The 19,498-nt window shown below is 41.9% G+C and overlaps 1 protein-coding gene across 1 annotated transcript in view; it reads right to left on the reverse strand.

The window, feature by feature from the left end:
- EXOC2 (exocyst complex component 2) overlaps window positions 1-19,498 on the reverse strand; it is a 129,738-nt gene that overhangs the window by 32,867 nt on the left and 77,373 nt on the right. Inside the window, exons 20-22 of the mRNA XM_060244259.1 lie at window positions 17,456-17,522; window positions 16,020-16,136; window positions 5,920-6,061 (exon numbers count right to left, since the gene is read on the reverse strand). Of these exons, the coding sequence (XP_060100242.1) occupies window positions 5,920-6,061; window positions 16,020-16,136; window positions 17,456-17,522 (326 nt within the window). The remainder of the gene's footprint in view (window positions 1-5,919; window positions 6,062-16,019; window positions 16,137-17,455; window positions 17,523-19,498) is intronic.

The following is a 19,498-nucleotide window of genomic DNA, read 5'->3' on the forward strand; positions in this document are numbered from 1 at the left end:
ATCCTGATCTCTTTTTGCTTTATTTAGTGCCGGGGTCCCCAACCTTTTTGAGCCCGTGGGTGCTTTTGGAATTCTGACACTGGGTGGTGGGTGGGCAGAACCACAGAATGGCTGCCCCAGGAGGTGGAGCCAGATATACAGAGGAAGACCAGCTAATTAAAAATATGCCAGGAAAGAGGACTGACAGAAAATAAAACTAACACTGTAGTGGCAGCTGCCACTGAAACATGTTATTTTAATCTGAATAGTGTGTTGGCCTTTCTGTGAACCCCACATGCCTAGAGGGGTATCCAGAAAGTGCATCCCTCGCTATGTGAACGCTGTAATGGGCCATGCATAGCACAGGTTCATGCATCCATGAATGTGCAGCCAACGATTATCACCCTTTAACCTTAGAAAAGGGATGGAGAAATCATATACATTTGTACTTTCCCAAGGAGCATACATCATAAGAACATAAGAGAAGCCATGTTGGATCAGGCCAATGGCCCATCCAGTCCAACACTCTGTGTCACACAGTGGCCAAAAACCCCAGGTGCCATCAGGAGGTCCATCAGTGGGGCCAGGACACTAGAAGTCCTCACGTTGTTGCCTCTCCCAAGCACCCGGAATACAGAGCAACCTTTGCCCCAGACAGAGTGTTCCAACAATACGCTGTGGCTAATAGCTGCATATCATACGGGGTATCACATCTAATGGGAAAACAACGCACACGTGCACATGGCTCCATGGAACAATGGTAATTATTACGATTGTGGGAGCTCAAAGAAATCTAAGATTTGTAGCCATCGCCAATAGAAATGTATGTATATATTTCTGGTTCATACTGGACTTCTGGTATGGGTTACAGGTGCAAGCAATCTTGACGATTGTCATGAGAAGAACTAGGCCAAAATCACACCTGGGCTGACCAGCTTCCTTATTTGGTTTGGATTTGTAATCAAGTAGTAATGCCCATTCTTGCCTCAAGATTTCTGCACACAGCGCTAAATGAAAAGTCTGTGTAATAGGTAAGTTTATGGAACTCTGTAAAAATTGTTAATGGGTGTTCAAACATTATTTTTTCTGAAAACGAAATCTTTTAAATAGGACAGGAATTTTCAGCAAGCCCAAGAGGCACAAAAAATAAATTAATGTGCAACAATGAAACAGACAGGGCTATAGTGGGTCAAAACTGAACTTACACCACAGTAAAAGGAGGTCCTTTACCCAAAGCATATTAAAATGGCTTCTAGGAAGCTATATGTTTATTGTGTTCATATAAGAGATTGTTTAGGATTCCATTGACAGAGTTACACCCTCCTAAGTCTATTGATGTCAATGGAGTTAAAGAGAAATTATCTATTATTGTTAATTTATTTCATTTGATTTTTATTCTGCCCTCTTCCCTGGCAATAGGGACTTGAGGTGGTTACCAACATAAATACAAAACATAAATAAAAATACGAATATTCTGCAAAACACTCTGGCATGACAATCGGAAAAATTGAGCATAGGCCCAGTAACACTGCTTCGGTGGAACGCCTGGAGGAATAATTCTGTCCTAAAGGCCTTGCAGCAGGGCCGTAGCCAGGATTTTAAAAGTCAAGGGTCTTTTTAAAAAGTCAGGGGGCACCCTTTCCCATCCACTGTGGGGCTTGCCACTTCTCAGAAGCTTTCTGAGGTAGGGGCAAAAGCTGGAGGTTCTGAAAGTGGCCAAGTCGAGGCAGCCAACTCTAAAACTTTGGAGTCAAGAAAGGGCTGGACCTTCTGTGCAAGCAGTGGGGTTTCCTTCCACCTCCCTCTCCTCCATCCTGACACTTTGCAGCCAGCAGCTTCATCCGTTCCCCTCCCCGTCCCCAGCCATTCCATGCGATTTCCTCCTTTTCCCACTCTTCTGCCTCCCTCCTCTCTGCCTGCTGCTTTTGCTGCTCATCAATTTCATCATCAATTTTATTTATATCCCGCCCTCCCCGCAGAGTCAGGCTCAGGGCAGTGCACTGTGCTCTGCTCAGCTTTCCCAGCTCTGGTTGCCACTGATGATGCTTTGGTGGCTCAGCCATGGGAAAAAAACACAGGCTGCCCCCCTGGAAGTCAGGGGGGCTCTGCTTGGAAGCTGTGGGGGGCAATGCCCCCATTCCCCTCCTGTGGCTACCGGCCTGCCCTGCAGAACCTAGAATGGTCCAATAGAGCAAAAGTCACTTCAGATAGAGCATTCCACCAGGTTGGAACCATGGTCAAAAAAGTCCTTGTTCTACGAGCTACCCAAGGGCCAGGGACCCCCAGAAATCAGTGTGAAGAAGAAAGCAAGCACTGGGGTGGAGTTGAAACAGGAAAGGTGGTCCTTAAGGAGATCTACTCAGAATCCTATTCCACAGAGCATGTTCCCAGGGAAATGTTCTTAGGATTGCACTGTGAGAAATGTTTGAAACAGTGCCTTGGAGTGGATTCAGTATTTTATTTTCTAGTTTCAAAGAGCTCCGCCCGAGTCTGATGTAGTTGGAAGAGTGTAAAGCAATTCATTTTTTTTAAACATTCTGTTCAAAATCCAACATTTGGAACTTATTGAAGCAGATGAATGAAGTAAAGAACTGGAAAGCTGAAGATTTTTCACAGTTCAAAGTTAGGATTTAATAAAGTTGAACTACTCTAAAGCAACAGAACAAGCCCAGAACTCTAATCTCATCCAAACATTAATAAAAATTGTGAAGTGTTTCATTAACTTGAAATTGCTAAGCACAGTGCGGATTTTTTTTTTTTTAAAAATAACGACATGCTTGTTGTTACCATGGTCCTGTTATACTGGTTAAAGGGCCCATTTGATCTCAGTTGGCAGCCTGACTCCAGACTAAGGTTTATATTCACTTTGTCAGCCAAGTTTGGTGTTCTTTCTTTCTTTTTCTTTTTTAAACCTAAAGCTCAACCCAAAAATTATGGATTGGAAAAACGTTGTGTTGAAATGTACTGAAGGCACATGTTTGAAAGCTGTTTACTGGAGGGCAACAAGAAAGAACCAGGATTTCTTCCCTCAGTTCTATTTGCTACTGAGACCCAATATGTAGACTGGACAATACCTGATTATGTCTTGATGTAGTGAAGGGGCCTCTATTCTACACTGCATCATGGACAATACCTAATTATGTCTTGATGTAGTGAAGGGGCCGCTATTCTACACTGCATCATATTACTGCTTCAAACCAAAATGCAAAGGAGAAAGAAAAACAGGGCGTGTCTCTCTCTCTCTCTCTCTGTCTGTCTGTCTTCCTACCTACCTACTTACCTACCTATTGTTTTGAGAGAGCCAGTTTGGTGTAGTGGTTAAGTGCGTGGACTCTTATCTGGGAGAACCGGGTTTGATTCCCCACTCCTCCACTTGCACCTGCTGAGATGGCCTTGGGTCAGCCATAGCTTTCGTAGAAGCTGTCCTTGAAAGGGCAGCTGCTGTAAAAGCACTCTCAGCCCCACCTACCTCCCAGGGTGTTTGTTGTTGGCGGGGGGGGGGGGGGGAAGGTAGAGGAGATTGTGACCACTCTGAGATTCAGAGTATAGGGCGGGATATAAATCCAAAAATCTTCTTGCTCTGGTAAGACCTCACCTGGAGTACTGTGTTCAGTTTTAGGCACCACATTTTAAGAAGGATATAGACAAACTGGAACAATAAAGGGCAATAAAGATGGCGAGAAGTCTGAAGACCAAGTTCTATGAAGAAAGGTTGAAGGAGCTGGGTAAGTTTAGCTTGGAGAGGAGGCGGCTGAGAGGTGATATGATCACCATCTTCAAGTACCTGAAGGGCTGTCATAGAGATGATGGTGAATTGTTTTCTGTTGCTCCAGAAGGTAGGGCCAGAACCAGTGGGTTGAAATTAAATCATAAGAGTTTCCAGCTCATCATCAGGAAGAACTTCCTTACAGTTAGAGCAGCTCCTCAATGGAACAGGCTTCCTTGGGAGGTGGTGGGCTCTCCTTCCTTGGGGGTTTTCAAAGAGAGGCTAGATGGCCATTTGACAGCAATTCTGATCCTGTGAACTTAGGGGGAGGTATTTGTGAAGTTCCTGCATTGTGCAGAGGGTTAAGCTAGATGACCCAGAGGGTACTTTACAACTCTAAGATAGATAGATAGATAGATAGATAGATAGATAGATAGATAGATAGATAGATAGACAGACAGACAGACAGACAGACAGACAGACAGACAGAATCCATCCATCCATCCATCCATCCATCCATCCATCCATCCATCCATCCATCCATCCATCCATCTGGTGACAGCATTATTATTATACAAAGCCCCTACTTGTTTCTTTGTCAGTGGGATCAGAGAGTTCATTTTGCTCTGACCCTTTCCATAGCAATTAATTCTAGGGACATGATATAATAATAACACTGTCACCCAGCATTTCAATCCAAAATCATTTATCTTTTGGGCAAAAAAATTTTTTTGCTTAAATGTCAGGGTTTTTTATCCAAAAGGGTCACAATCCATGAAAAATGCATATGCCAATTTACAAAAGGGAAAATACTACAAATTGAATAACATAAATAAAGAAAAACAAGTAATTGCCTCAGTGTAGAGCAAAAAACCCAAAATACAGACCTTTAAACAGAACCCGTGCTAAGATCAAAGCAAGAGTCAAGCTGCACCTTTAAGACCAACAAGGTTTTATTCTGAATCTTTGCGCTTTGTTGGTCTTAAAGGTGCACTTGACTCTTGCTTTGTTCTACTGCTTCACACCAACATAGCTAAGATCAGTCATAGGAATGCAAGCTGGAGGGGCAAAACATTTAACAAAAGGCTCACTGGTCTGACCTTGCAATGCCTGCAAAATCTAATTTGAGGAGCTGATTTTCTCTTGAAGACTGTTCCAAAAGACAGGAGATGACCAATTGTTCTGATGAATTTGATGAAGTAACGCAAAGGATAGTCAACAATCCTCTGCTGTTAAACACATGCTTATCGTGGGGTGCTTGAGGAATAATTTTGCTATGGAAAATAGGCATTTGTGGGCTAAATTATTTGTTCTGTAATCCTACAGCTAACACAATACTCTTCATATCAACTGGCTGCCAAAAGGCTAATAGCATTTTGAGAGCTGAAAAGAGCTGTGCAGAGTCTATGGACCACCCACTCATTTTTGTCCCACTATGATCTGTGATCAAACAGGCATTGCAAATTTTCTTTTAGACCACTTCACGAACCTTACAAACCCGAAACTGGTTCAGCAAACAGAAAGGTTCATGGAAATTCACGAACCACCATTTTCCCAGTTTGCACCCATTCCTAGTTCAGACACCTTTTTGCCCAGATTAGGTAGTGATTATATTAGTGAAATGCAATATATTTAACCTTAAAACTGCTGGCATTTTTTAAAATAAGAGCCAATTCTGCCTTGCAAGGCATCAGTAATGTTCTTATTAATGATAGGCTTTGCTGAATAACCTCCTAAAATTACTATGTAAAAGATTTTTTATATATTTTAAACATCAATGCATCCACACTAGTCTTTTGGGCTGGTTTTTGGAAGGCAGGATGAGTCATTGTTGGAGTACTACCTGCACATAAGTTCCTACACAATGACCTTTTGGTATCATACACAGGTGGCCAGGTTTTAACAAATCCCATAGTAGATAAAGTAGCAAAGTTATCTTTCATTGCCATTCTATAATGTATGAGATTATTATTATTTACCACATGGCAGGTGTATGAGAAATAGAGATGCATAACAATGAAAAAAAACTATTAAGAAAGATTACCAGCGATACAAAATGCTTTAATTACTTGGGGGCATTGAACACTCCTCCAAAAGATTTAGGAATTATACGCTAGAACCACCGAAGGAAGAAGATTAAAACATAAAGAAGAATTTTGTGCTACAGATGTATTTTTTTTAAAAAAAATCAAACGTTTATTAAAATAGTTTCAGAGGTTTAAAAATATTCCTACCTGTGGGAGCGAGGCAGTCTTTCCAGTCAAAATAACCGGCATAAATGCCGGGTTCCAACGAGCCAACAATAGGGTCAGCTTTCAGTTCAATGTACATTTCAAACAGTCGTTGGTCAAGCTCCTTTAAGGAGTCCATGCTGACCTAAAAATGACACACCCACAACTCTTATTAAAAACATTAAGAGAATTTATTTGCATGAACCATTAAGCATAGGACAGTGTTACTGAAAAGGGATTAGGAGGGCACATTTTTAAAATCACTCGGCCGCTTGCTGGGGGGGCAAGAACTGCTCCACCTCGGTGGGCAGAAAATTCTATGTCTGATAAAGGCAAAGGACCCAACTTATTCTGCACTAATATCATCACCGTAAAAGCAGCAGCTCGGACTAGGGTTGCCAATCCCCAGGTGGGGGCAGGGGATCCCCCGGTTTGGAGGCCCTCCCCCCGCTTCAGGGTCATCAGAAAGCGGGGGGAGGGGAGGGAAATGTCTTCTGAGAACTCTATTATTCCCTATGGAGATTTATTCCCATAGAAAATCATGGAGAATTGATCCATGGGTATCTGGGGCTCTGGGGGGGGGGCTGTTATTTGGGGTAAAGGCACCATATTTTCAGTATAGAATCTAGTGCCTCTCCCCAAAATACCCCCCAAGTTTCAAAAAGATTGGACCAGGAGGTCCAATTCTATGAGCCCCGAAAGAAGGTGCCCCTATCCTTCATTTTTTCCTATGGAAGGAAGGAATTGAAAAGGTGTGCCATCCCTTTAAATGTGATGGCCAGAACTCCCTTTGGAGTTCAGTTATGCTTGTCACAGCCTTGATCTTGGCTCCACCCCTAATGTCTCCTGGCTCCACCCCCAAAGTCCCCAGATATTTCTTGAATTGGACTTGGCAACCCTAGCTCAGACACCATTGCTACTGAAATCTGGAAAATAGTAACAATCTCATACTGAAATGTGCACATATTCCTGGAAAGAAACTGAATACATAGTCCCAAGAAATCAGAATTATTTCTGACAACAAAATTAATAAAAGCTCTGTTTACAAAAAGTCAGAACAATGACATACATACTTCCACCCACTACTGACATTTTCATTCTATGAAAAGCACACAAAATGAAGGCATACCCTAACTAATTTGAATAAGTTTCCTGTAATTATTAGAGTAAAACAAGCCGGGAGGGGGGAGCAGTAGAACTTGCAATAACTTGTTAAGCATCGCTCTTTTGCGGGAGTGAGAAGGCGGTGGTGATATGGAGAGGGAGAAGAAGAAGAAGAAATTTGATTTATATCCCACCCTATGCTCTGAATCTCAGAGTCTCAGAGCAGCCACAATCTCCTTTACCTTCCCCGTCCCCCCACAACAGACATCCTGTGAGATAAGTGGGGCTGAGAGCTTTTACAGCAGCTGCCCTTTCAAGGACAACTCCTGTGATGGCTATGGTTGACCCAAGGCCATTCCAGCAGGTGCAAGTGGAGGAGTGGGGAATCAAACCTGGTTCTTTCAGATAAGAGTCCATGCACTTAACCACTACACCAACTGGCTCTCAGAGATTTTGGTGGGGAGGAGTGAAGCACAGGTGTTTACTTTGGCAAGATTTTAAACATTTCATATTCTGAACGGAAATATGAAATTCCATTAGGACACTCAAGTAAAAAAAAAAAAGGGAAACTCTTCCGTAGGTAGCAAAAGGTAATCGATGATAGAAAAAAAAGCAACAGGGGAGGCATTCTTGGGATACATTGAAAGCATACTGATAGGAAGCAGAAGTAGATTTGGCTTTCAGTGAAAGAAAGAAATCTAGTTTATGGTATTCTATTTACTCCAGAATATTTTAGTTTCGGAGGGTAGCCATTTCGGTCTGCAGTCGAACTGTTAAGAGTCCAGTGGCACTTTGGAGACCAATAAGAGGTTCACCCTGAAACTTTTTTTGGTCTCTGAGGTGCTCCTGGACTCAAGGTGAACTCTTCTATAAGGTTTTAAACAGGGGTCATTTTGTAGAAAAAGAGGTGCCAGAGCTCATTAGCACAACTCATTTGCATCACTCATTTGCATATGCCACACACACCTGACATCACCGGCAGGCGTACTAAATTATATCGGCGCAGAATCTACCTTAAAATGCTTCTTGAATTATAACTGTCATAAGAAAACCTTACTCCCATCAGACTTTTTAAATTACTTTCTCCTATGTGGCCACAGTGGCGTGAGGAAGATTTCCATCTGACTGCTGTATATGTTTTGGTTATTTTCCCATTTTTTTGTGGGGAAACATATTAGAAAGTTTGTCAAATCTTAGAGTTCAGCAAAATTCTCACGGGGGGTTTGAACAATGGACCCCAGAAACAAGAATTGGGGGCCAGGAGGGGGGTAAGAAAAAAAAGAGTACAATAACATTTAGAGCTTCCAGAGCTCCGCTCCTGTGAGCTCCTGCCCAAAATGAGGCCTGATTTTAAAGTTCTGAAAATATTACTACTGTTACTTCAGCGGACTTACAGAGGAGTAATTCTCCTAAGGATGGTATAGTCAGTGCTTCAAGAATCTAAAGAAATATATGACAGATGTACTGTTTTGATTTCTAAGAGTCATTTTTTTTTCATCTTTGGACATTATAACCATTTATTTAACATTTCAGCTTTTAAAAAATTAAATGCACGTAAGCTTTTAATAATGGATGCTTTTAAAATGAAAACTAGGCATATTTTTAAAAAGTAGGCATTTAAGAAAATTGAAAGGTTCCATCAGAGCTGGTATTTCTGAAGTACACATTTCTTAACACAATCCAGTTCTCAAATACATGTTACTCATCAGTTTAAAGTTCAGACAGCATTCACATTTGTGCTCTGATCTACACTAGCAGCCTATTCTAATAAGTCCCCTCTTGTTTTCCCAACATAGTTTATCTGCAGGATGGATTTTTTTTTAAAGTTTCAAACAATTTTATTAAGATATTTCAGATGACCACATATATGAATGTAATATGGTTGAATGATTCATACAAAGGCTTACAAAATGTACATAAAGTGACAGCTAGCTTCAAGAGTAAGTTGAATTATAATTCCTAACACAAGATATAGAGCTCTGCATATTAAGAATTCGTGTAAGCATTACAGTAAAATTTAAAGGAGACCTTTAAGGAGTGAGTCAGTAGCAATCATTTTAGAAATATATATAGAACATAAGAACCTGGGGAGAAAGCAAACCATGAACATTTAGGAGAATCTAAGAAACCAGAAAAAATACATACATAGAGATAAACACATATACTAGACAATATGAACCACTCCTGTGCCAAGAAAAGGTAAAAGAGAATACCAGAAAACTAAAAGTAAAGCATAGATATTTGAAAAGAGTAGGGAGGGATATCTTGAGAGGTAATGTAATCAACAAAAGGAAACCACTTAGCAGAGAAATTAGAGGAGTTGGAGTGTTGTAAATTAGATTGCATTTTCTCCATAATAAAATGCTCCCATACTTTAGACAGCCAAGTTGTAACAGTAGGAGCTGTAGATGCCTTCCAAAAAGAAGCGACTGATGCTTTAGCTGCCACCAACAAGCTAACAATTAGATCCTGTCGAATTCTAGGAACAGAGAGGGAGTCCCAGAAATTTAAAAAAATAAGAGCAGGGTTAAAAGGAATCTGATAAGTTGTGATGCGATTAATCGTGTACAAAATGTCAGTCCAAAACTTTTTTATCGTTGGGCATTCCCACCAACAGTGGGCAAATGTACCTGCTTGGCCGCACTTCTTCCAGCAGAGAGGTGAGGAAGATTTCGAGAAGCAAGCTATCCGGGCAGGAGTGAGATACCAACGATTCAGTATTTTAAATGATTGTAACTTGGTATTGATCACCGGTGAGAAGCATAGGGGAGAAGAATATATGTCAGCCCACTGTTCTGGAGATAGGGAGAGATTGCAGTCTTGATGCCACAGCATCTGGTGTCCCAAAGGCTTAGAACTATCCAGGCAGAGTAGAATATCGTAAATTGTAGAGATAAGACCTTTGGTGTTGTAAGATGAGCACTGAAGTAAGCTTTCAAAGTCGGTAAGTGGAAAGCAGTGTATGGTACTAAGATCTAAAATGCTAAAGGCATGGTTCAGCTGTAAGTAGAAAAACCAGGGAACAGGTTGACCACTTTTCTTTTCCAATATGGACTTCGAAAAGAGACCTGATGCACAGGAGACATCTTTGATTTGGGAAATACATCCTGTTTTCCATGCAAGAATAGGGAAGGAGTAGCCAGGAGAAAACCAAGTCTGGTTGGAGATGGAAGCGAATCTGGAAAATTCTGGAACCAAATATTTACAGTGGAAGTCCCATACTTTGAAAATTGTGGCTAACATAGGATTTCTTTTGATTCCGTCAGGCCTATGTTTTGAGTCCACCCAAACTGAGTTTTGAGGAAAGAGTGGTAATAGAATAGATATAATTGGTTTGGACCAATCAGCAGTGTCACCGCAATGAGTCAGTTTGACCGCATTGGTTAATAACACCATTCTATAATACAATGCTAAGTCAGGAACATTAAAGCCTCCATTGGAGCTGCGACACCATATGATATGAAAACCTACTCTTGGTTTTTTGTTGCTCCACAAAAAGGAAGTAAAAGCTGCTTGCCATTTGCATAGAAGTGTCAATGGCATGACTATTGGGATGGTGTGAAATAAGTATAGAAGTTTTGGGAATGCAAAGGATTTCAGAAGACATAGCTTGTCAGCAAAAGAAACAGCTAATTTATCCCATTTGATAAAGTCTTGAAATTTCGTTTTGAAGTTAAGGTGAAGTAGTTGTGCGAGGTCATTGGGCAGCTGGATGTCCAAGTACGGAATAGAAGTCTGAGACCATTGGAATGAGTAGTGCTGGCAGAGAAAAACCTCAGAGGAAGCAGGTAAGTTCAGAGGAAGGATATTCAATTTGGACTGATTGATTTGCAGACCCGACAGTAGGCAGAAGTAAGACAATAAATCTTGAAGAGGAGGTAGAGATGATTCAGGAATGGATATATACAGCAACATATCATCTGTGAACATGCTGAGTTTCAGGTTACGGGTATCACAATTGACTCCTTGTATGTTGTTGTTGTTTCTTATCAGTGTTGCCAGAGGTTCAATTGCTAATGCAAACAGAGCCGGAGACGGGACAGCCTTGCCTCGTTCCCCATTGCTAGTTGAAAGTGCTCGATGACTGACCATTTATGACGATTTGGGCTGATGGATTTGAGTAAATTGTCCTGATGGCATTAAGAAAAGATTCTCCAAATGACATATGCTTTAGTAGGGATAGCAAATATGATGGTTCCAGGGAGTCGAATGCCTTCTCAACGTCAAGGGAAAGCAAAACAGCTGCTGATTTGGACGACTGGCAAGAGGATATGATGTGCAGGGTCTTGTGTATGTTGTCAGTGATTTCCCTGCCAGGCATGAAGCCAGTCTGGTCTGGATGGATATAGGTGGTTATTAGTGAGTTGAGGCATCTTGCGAGAGCTGCTGTAAAGATTTTATAGTCAGAGTTCAGCAACGATATGGGACGGTAAGAAGCCGGGAGCATGGGATTCTTACCAACTTTGGGCAGCACTATGACTGAAGCATCATTCCACGTGGAAGGAAGAGAACATGTTTGAAGAATTTCATTACAAGCAGCAGACCAGGATTCAGCTAGAATATGAGCATATTTTTTATAGAATTTGTAAAATGTAATGTAAAATTTTATTTATATCCCGCCCTCCCCCGCCGAAGCAGGCTTAGGGCGAATTTGGACGAATAGCCATCCATACCTGGGGACTTGTTAATCTTAAGATTTTTAATGGTGTCCAATATTTCAGAAGGAGCAAAAGGGCAATCAAGGAAGTCTTGATGTTCAGTAGATAGACATTCTATTTTAGGATGTTGAGACAAAAACTCGGTAATTAGAGAAGATGGGGTTTTTTTGGAGGAGTATAATTGTTTATAATACTCCAGAAACGTTTTAATGATTTCTGAGGTTATGTTGCAGAGCTGACCAGCATTAGTATGGGATGCATGAATAAATTTGGATGCAAATTTGTCTTTAACTCTCCACGATAGTATCTTTAGTGATCAAGGGGAATTAACTCAATGTCTTTGCTTCATGTAGAGAAGATTCTTTTGAATCTAGGAGCTCTCAAGTGATTCTAAAATTTTCCGTTCCATAGTAAGTTTTTTGTATAGCTTTTTTTCCCACACTCTTTGTGAAGGGCCTCTAACTGACGAATTCTAGAAAGAACTTCACTTTTAAGAGCTTTGCGATGTTTCTTTAAGGATGATGACAAAGAAATCTAATAACCTCTGAGCACTGCTTTGAGAGCCGCCCATCGCGTGGATGTGGATGTGTCTGAGGCACCATTGTCATCTAAATACTGCTTAATATGAGATTCCTAAGAACCTAAGAGAAGCCATGTTGGATCAGGCCCATCCAGTCCAACACTCTGTGTCACTCAGTGGCCAAAAAACCCAGGCGCCATCAGGAGCTCCATCGGTGGGGCCAGGACACTAGAAGCCCTCCCACTGTTCCCCCCCAACTCGATTTGTTGCGCACATTCTTCATTCAATAGTAAAGATTTATTCAAAGTCCAATGTTTTGGAGTTGATTGGGTGTCATCAGGATTTATGGAGCAGTAGACCCAGGCATGGTCTGACAATGTCAGATTTTGTAGCTTTTTTCAAAAGAGTATCTGATAGTAAGATATAGTCTATTCTTGTATGTACGTCGAAATGAGATGAGCAGTAAGTATAATTTCTTTCAGTGCCATGTTGAAGCCGCCAGATATGACAGATGGAATCTTCCAAAGAGCTCCGACAGTTTGGCTTGGTGTCTACATTGATGAGAGCGTCTTGGGTTGTGATGTGAACAATCAAGATTGCAGTCACTGATGAGGTTGAAATCACCCCTTATAATAAACTCACCAGTTTGAAAGTTCTTTAAAGCAGTAAAGGTCTCTTCTAGGAAAGCCAGTTGGTCGCTGTTCGGCGCATAAATTGAAGCAATAGTCACTTGTGTGTCATCCAGAATGCCCTTAACAAATATGAAGCGACCACGGGGATCTTGCTGAGTGGCTTGTGGTTGAAATTGCACACGTTTAGAGAATAGGATCGAGAGTCCTCGCGAGTTGGAGCTTCCAGCAGCATGGTGTTGAGACTGGATCCAGGAAGCTTTCAGTGGGGAAGCAGTAGGATTTCCGAGGTGGATTTCCTGGAGCAAACAGATATTAGTGTGTAATTTTGACAGATTAGTCAAGATTCGTTTTCTCTTAATGGGATTATGTAGACCTCTGATATTAAGAGAGGTAATGTTCCAGGCATGGCTCATGGTGCAGTATCAGATAGGTATGGAGCAGAAAAAGAGCAGACGGAACTAGAATACGAAGATAGAAGAGCAAGCTCTCACAGAGGGAAAAAAGGAAACAAACAGAGAGTGTAGAAGACACAGGAGTGGAACAATCAGAGAGACAATACAAGAGCTACAAACAGGAAATTAAATAAGTTAAACGCACCCAAGAGGTAAGACAGAGAAGGTTAACTACACTAGGTGGCACTGAAGAAAAATCACAGACAAAGACGCAAAATTAATTAAGCAGCTAGATCCACTGAGTGGGAAAGGCAATAACAGGTGCTGTACAAAATATTAAAGTCTTATGAACTATCACCCCTCTTTTATAAAATAAAACTAGATAAATCAATGGAAAAGCAGATCCACTCAGATATGAATAGAATGTAATGAATTAATTATAAAAGGACATATAATTGAACAGATTTTACTTCTATCATTAAAAAACTAAATTTTATAGGTTCAAGGATAAAACAGTTTCTGTAGATAAAAATTCAATTAATTTTACTAAGCCAATCAAGGTGTGGTGAATCAATCAGGAGCAATCAAAGCAGTAAAAATCCCCTCCCCGCAAACAACTGTTAATTAAACGTAGTACCAAAACACTTTATGATGAATTAAACGTGGATAATCAAATCAGAATTAATTTTCTTAAAATACTAATTTGAATTGTATATATAATATGATTGAGCTAGATAAAGACTAACTTATAAGAAGGCTAAGCAAACTACCTAAAGTCTCTATCCCAAATATGTGCTTTAGATCTCCAGAGAAAGCAGGTATAAAGACAGTTCAAAAGTTACAATGTATTGCTAATACGTTATGGTCGACAAGTGGTGATCTACAGTGCTTCACAAAACAATATTCCAAGCACAAGAGAGGACTATGTATGCTAGCAAGTGTTGTGAGAATGATATATAACAATTATCACTACGAAGTCAGCAAAGCTCTAACCTAAACAAATTTTGTCTGTCAAATGTCAAGTAGTAGCTCAACAATAACTAACAAAGATGGCACTTATTTGTAGGTGATAGTAAAAGCAATCACTGCAGCACCCTTGAAACTTGAGCAACAAAATATAATAATGAATGATAGTCTCATGGATTCCAGGAGAAGAAACGGAGAAGAAAAACCAAAAAAGAGGAATCCCTAACCTGGAATCAAAGGGACAAAGTCCGATACCAGAGACTATCAATAACTCGGAGGCTAACCTGAGAAGCCCCCCCTCCTCCCCCGCTGAACCACGATAGGAACTAGCTTCAGAACATAACAAAAATTTAGAGTTGGCACGAAGCAGGAATGTTGCACAATCTGTTTAAAAATATTACATGGGACATGAGAGCTGAACAATATACCAAAACCAAGTCAATGTGAGTCCCTCAGTTCATTTCATCATTAGAGGATGATGTGGAGGCACGACGCCGTTTAGAGTTAGATTTTTGGCCATCAGCAGAGTGTTTAATGTTGAGAGATTGCAGTACCTGCAGACCCGAAGCCAGATACAGCTTGTCTTTAAAAGAAACCTGGAGGCGCGTCAAATTTCTCCATTTATAACGAACTCGTGCCTGCCGTAGGGCTTCAGTAACGCTCTTAAGGGTCCAACGCTTGCTGAGGACTGCTGGGGGAAGATCTTGAAAGACTAGAATACGATCCCCCTTGAATGTAAGATGGCCCTGACTCCGCGCAGCTTCCAGAATTGCTCTTCGCACTCTAACATCAGGGATTACCGCAATAATATCCCGGGGGCCCTGTCGCGAAGGGTGGTGTGGGGGACCCAAACGGAAGGCAATAGAGATGAGCGGGGTTGTGGATTCAGGCACTTCTATAATGCTATCCAGCCAGTCTGAAATAAAAGTCATTACATCAGCATTCAAAGTCAGTTGCTCGTTAAAGCCACTGAATTTTAGATGGAATTGGCGTGCCTGCGATTCCAAATAAAGAACTCTATCCTGTATAGCGCCATTTTCTTGTCGAAGGGCCGTTACATCTTCCTTCAGGGATAGCCCCATTTCTTTGGTCCCTTCAGCTGTTTGATGGACTACCTGAAGGGTCTGTTTAAGATCTGATAGTTGGTCAGTGAGAGGCTGAATCAGAGCCGTCATAGTCTCTTTAAGCCTGATTTCCATAGCGGCTAAAAGTGAAACTAACCCTGGATCGTTAGCTGGCAGGAAAACAGGGGTGAACAGAGCCTTAGCAGCTGCTGTATCTGCAGCAAGTAGAGCAGGGTCTTGATTTTTGTCAGGGTGGGATTTTGTAAAGAACCGAGTTATGTCCTTACCGCTTGCAGAGTTAATGCTGTCTTGTCCCTGCTTTTATTGCCCATGTCCCGATGGTCAGAGTTTTGATTATGGGGTTCAGAGGGAGTTCAAGGAAGGGAGCAGTCTCTTAGGCGGCCATCGTTGTCATGCCGAAGCCATTTCCCCCCTTCTAAAAATCATTTCCCCAACCAATCCAGGCTATAAACCAGCCTCAAAATGAACCTTTTAAATAGCCTACTATGCTAAGCAACTGATCTGGAAATACAGCCCAATGGAATCAGTGAGACGTACCTGCATGGAAACAGTTAGAATCTGAGTGTAAGCCATAGCTTGAGTTATCAGTATTCTAAGCAGAAGTATTTTGAATTTATACAGGTTATTCTTTTGTGACTCCAGATTAAATACTCGGTTAATTGCAACCTAAATTTCCATCCAGTTGTCTGAATCTCACATTTTGTTCAGCTACTAAAAATTCAACTAAATTTGGAACAAAGCCTTACCTGAGTGATTTTTTCCACTCCTTGGAAACCATGTTTTTCAAAGTGCTCAGCTAAGTTTAAGAAGGTGTGACGTTCTAGATAGCAGCAGTTACTAAGCACGATTAAAAGCCTCCGTTCCTAAACCAAGGAAGAAAAATGCATTAGCGGTACATATAAAATTCATGTGTAAATCATTTTGTTAGCAAAAAAATAATCACTGTTACTCAAATGAAGACAGGTCTAATTTATTATGACAAATACAAAAAAAAATTAAAAGAGATCAAGTCTCTATATTTGAGTAACAGAACTACTGAGACAAACTCTCTTAAGGAGAATACAAATATGCAGGGCTTTTTTGTAGCAGGAACTCTTTTGAATATTAGGCCACAGGCCCCTGATGTAGCCAATCCTCCTGGAGCTTACAGGAGGCCCTGTAAGAAGAGCCCTGTAAGCTCCAGGAGGATTGGCTACATAAGGGGCAGGGCTTTTTTTTGAGCAGGAACTGGCTGGCTTGGTATCAGGGTGTGTGGCCCAGTATGCAAATGAGTTCCTGCTGGGTTTTTTCTACAAAAAGCACGGTGTGAAACAATGGTGATGTCAGGGGGTGTGGCCTAGTATGCAAATGAGTTCCTGATGGGCTTTTTCTACAAAAAAGCCCTGATCAGGGGTGTGTGGCCTAATACACAAAGATGCTCCTGCCGCAAAAAAAAAGCCCTGCAAATATGGCATCAGAAGGGTTTTAAAGGTATGTTGATATCATATCTTTACAGATTGAAAGCGTATCAACATTGCTTTTTTTTTTTTTGCCACTCACAAGGCATTCCTTTCTTTCCCCTTTTTCTCTCCTCGCTGATATACCTCCTCCATCTTGAGACATTTACAACACCATCCTGCATCCAAATGCCTGAACTGGGACGTTTCCCAATGTAAGCACCCCCCACTCATGGAGGGTTTCATTAATTTCTACCAGCCGAAACAGAAGGACTAAATGGATGAGGACTTGTGTGCTAATCTCTTTAGTTCATTTCTGAAGGCACGTTCATCATGCAGCAAGCTTGCTTTCTGTATTAACGACACCTGTCATTTCAGTTCCTTTGGTTAGGATATATTGTTCAACTAACTCATTGCTAATAAGAGAAAACATGATTAAAGATCAACAAAAAATAAATAAAATACAGCTGTTTCTAGTAGCATGCCATGTTTCCTTAAGATCCCATTAACAAGGACAAACAGCAATACATAAAAAACTGTCCATTTTAAAATGAAAAATGACTGATTAAATTTCTTTTGAGAAGCCAATTAAAGGCTTGGCAAATTCAGAAAGATGCTCCTTCGCATTGAAATATACGTAAGCCCCGGAGTTTCCTTTCAATCAAACCTTATTCTACGCTATCAGACTTATTGAATATTGTAATATCATTCCATTAGTTTTTTAAAAAGAGGTTACCCACACTTACTAATGACAAGCTGGAGTCTTCATGGATACTGCCGAATAAATCCGGTGATGAAACATCAGCTGAAAGACTGAGATTTTGACCCAAAATGTTAATGGTTAAGCATTGCTCTAAGTCTGAAATGTAATAATGTAATAGTGTCAACTGATATTAGCACCAAAAAGTTTTAACTGTTTTAATGGCTTTAATAATGTAATGTGAACTGTTTTTATGCGTTGTGAGCAGCCCTGAGCCTACTCTGGTGGGGAGGGTGGGATATAAATCCAATAAACATAAACATAAATATTTGGGGTACAACAGAGGATTGTTTTGCTCACCGTAAATCTTCCTTCGTGTTGGTTCATGCATTCTTCATGTCTGGGATACTAGCTCCTCCTCTCAGCATACAGGGTCCTACAGGGGAGGGGATGTAATTCCCAGAGGGGACAGGCTGCCCCCAGAACTCTCCAATCTGTTTCCAAGTTCAGGAAGGCTGAAGGAGGCCACAGCCGGCCCTGCTCTGGAGCCAGCTCCTTCAGAGGCACTAGGAGCCATGGTGCAGCTGCCGCCACCACTCTTAGTCACTCCATGAGTGACTGGGGAAGCTCCAAATCCTAGGACTGGAGATCCCACAATACTGTTGGTTTGGGAGGTAAGGAGAAGAGGTGAAGATCCTGTGTCCAAAGTCTCCTGCTCTCTGCCACCGTGGACTGTCTGTACGGGGGGGTGTGCTGTGGGGGCACTGCCCCCTGACGTTTAAGCAGGGCGCCCTGACTCCCAGGGGGCCCTCTGAGGTGCAGCCTGCTTTTTTTCTTTTTGCCATGGCTAAGCTGGCAAAGTGTCGTCAGCTGCATCCGGAGCTGGGAGAGTTGAGCAAGGCACAGTGCAATGCAGCAGCAAAAGCAGCAAGTGGAGCGAAGGGAGGCAGAAGTGTGGGAGGCATGTGGAATAGGCCGGGGAGCAGGGGGACAGATGGAGCTGATGGCTGCAAAGTGCCGGGGTGGGGGGTAGGGAGGTAGAAGGAACCCTCCCTGCTTACATGCAATGTGCAGTCCCTTCTTGTCTCCAAAGTTTTCGGGTTGGCTGCCTCGACTTGGCCACTTTCAGAATCTTCAGCTGCTCCCCCTGCCCCAGAAAGCTTCTGAGAAGTGGCAAGTCCCACAGTGAATGAGAAAGGGTGTCCCCTGACTTTTTAAATAGCCCCCCCCCTCCACGATTTTTAAAATCCTGGCTACAGCCCTGGGTGGATGGAGTAGCCCTTCCCACTCCGAGAGCCTCATCAAAGATCAAAAGCTTGCTGCTCAGAAGGGTCCAGGAACTTTTCTCCCTTTCTCACATCCTTTTCTCCTTTTCTCACAATACGAGAACTCGTGGACGTTCAATGAAATTGCTGAGCAGTCAGGTTAGAACTGATAAAAGTTCTTCACCCAAAGGGTGATTAACGCATGGAATGCACTGCCACAGGAGGTGGTGACGGCTGTCAGCATAGACAGCTTCAAGAGGGGATTGGATAAACCTATGGAGCAGAGGTCCATAAGTGGCTATCAGCCACAGGGTATTTTTGGAACTCTCTGTCTGGAGCAGTGATGCTCCGTATTCTTGGTGCTTGGGGGGGGGGGGGGAGCGCAGTGGGTGGGCTTCTAGTGTTGTGACCCCACTGATGGACCTCCCGATGGTGCCTGGTTTTTTTGGTCACTGTGTGACACAGAGTGTTGGACTGGATCCAACATGGCTTCTCTTATGTTTTTATGTTAACTGCTGTACTCAAAGAAGTGCTGTCAAAGACGTCCTGCTGCTAAGGCAGGGCCAAACAACTGGAGAGTTCTGGGAACAGCCCTTCCCCCCCAGGAACTGCAAAGATAGGTGACCCTGTCCATGGAGAGGAGGAGCTACTACCTCAGATGTGAGGAATGCTCCAGGACCACTGGAGAATCTACACTTAGACATTTAAACTGGTTTTACGTTAGTTTGACTGTCATGACTTTCCCTAACGAAATAGGAGAACTTCATGAGGAGGCTGAAAATTCTCAGTCAGGGAGTTCTAACCACTCTCTCAGAACTATAATT

The sequence above is a fragment of the Heteronotia binoei genome, chromosome 7 (genome assembly GCF_032191835.1).
Source record: "Heteronotia binoei isolate CCM8104 ecotype False Entrance Well chromosome 7, APGP_CSIRO_Hbin_v1, whole genome shotgun sequence".
NCBI classification, from domain to species: domain Eukaryota; kingdom Metazoa; phylum Chordata; class Lepidosauria; order Squamata; family Gekkonidae; genus Heteronotia; species Heteronotia binoei.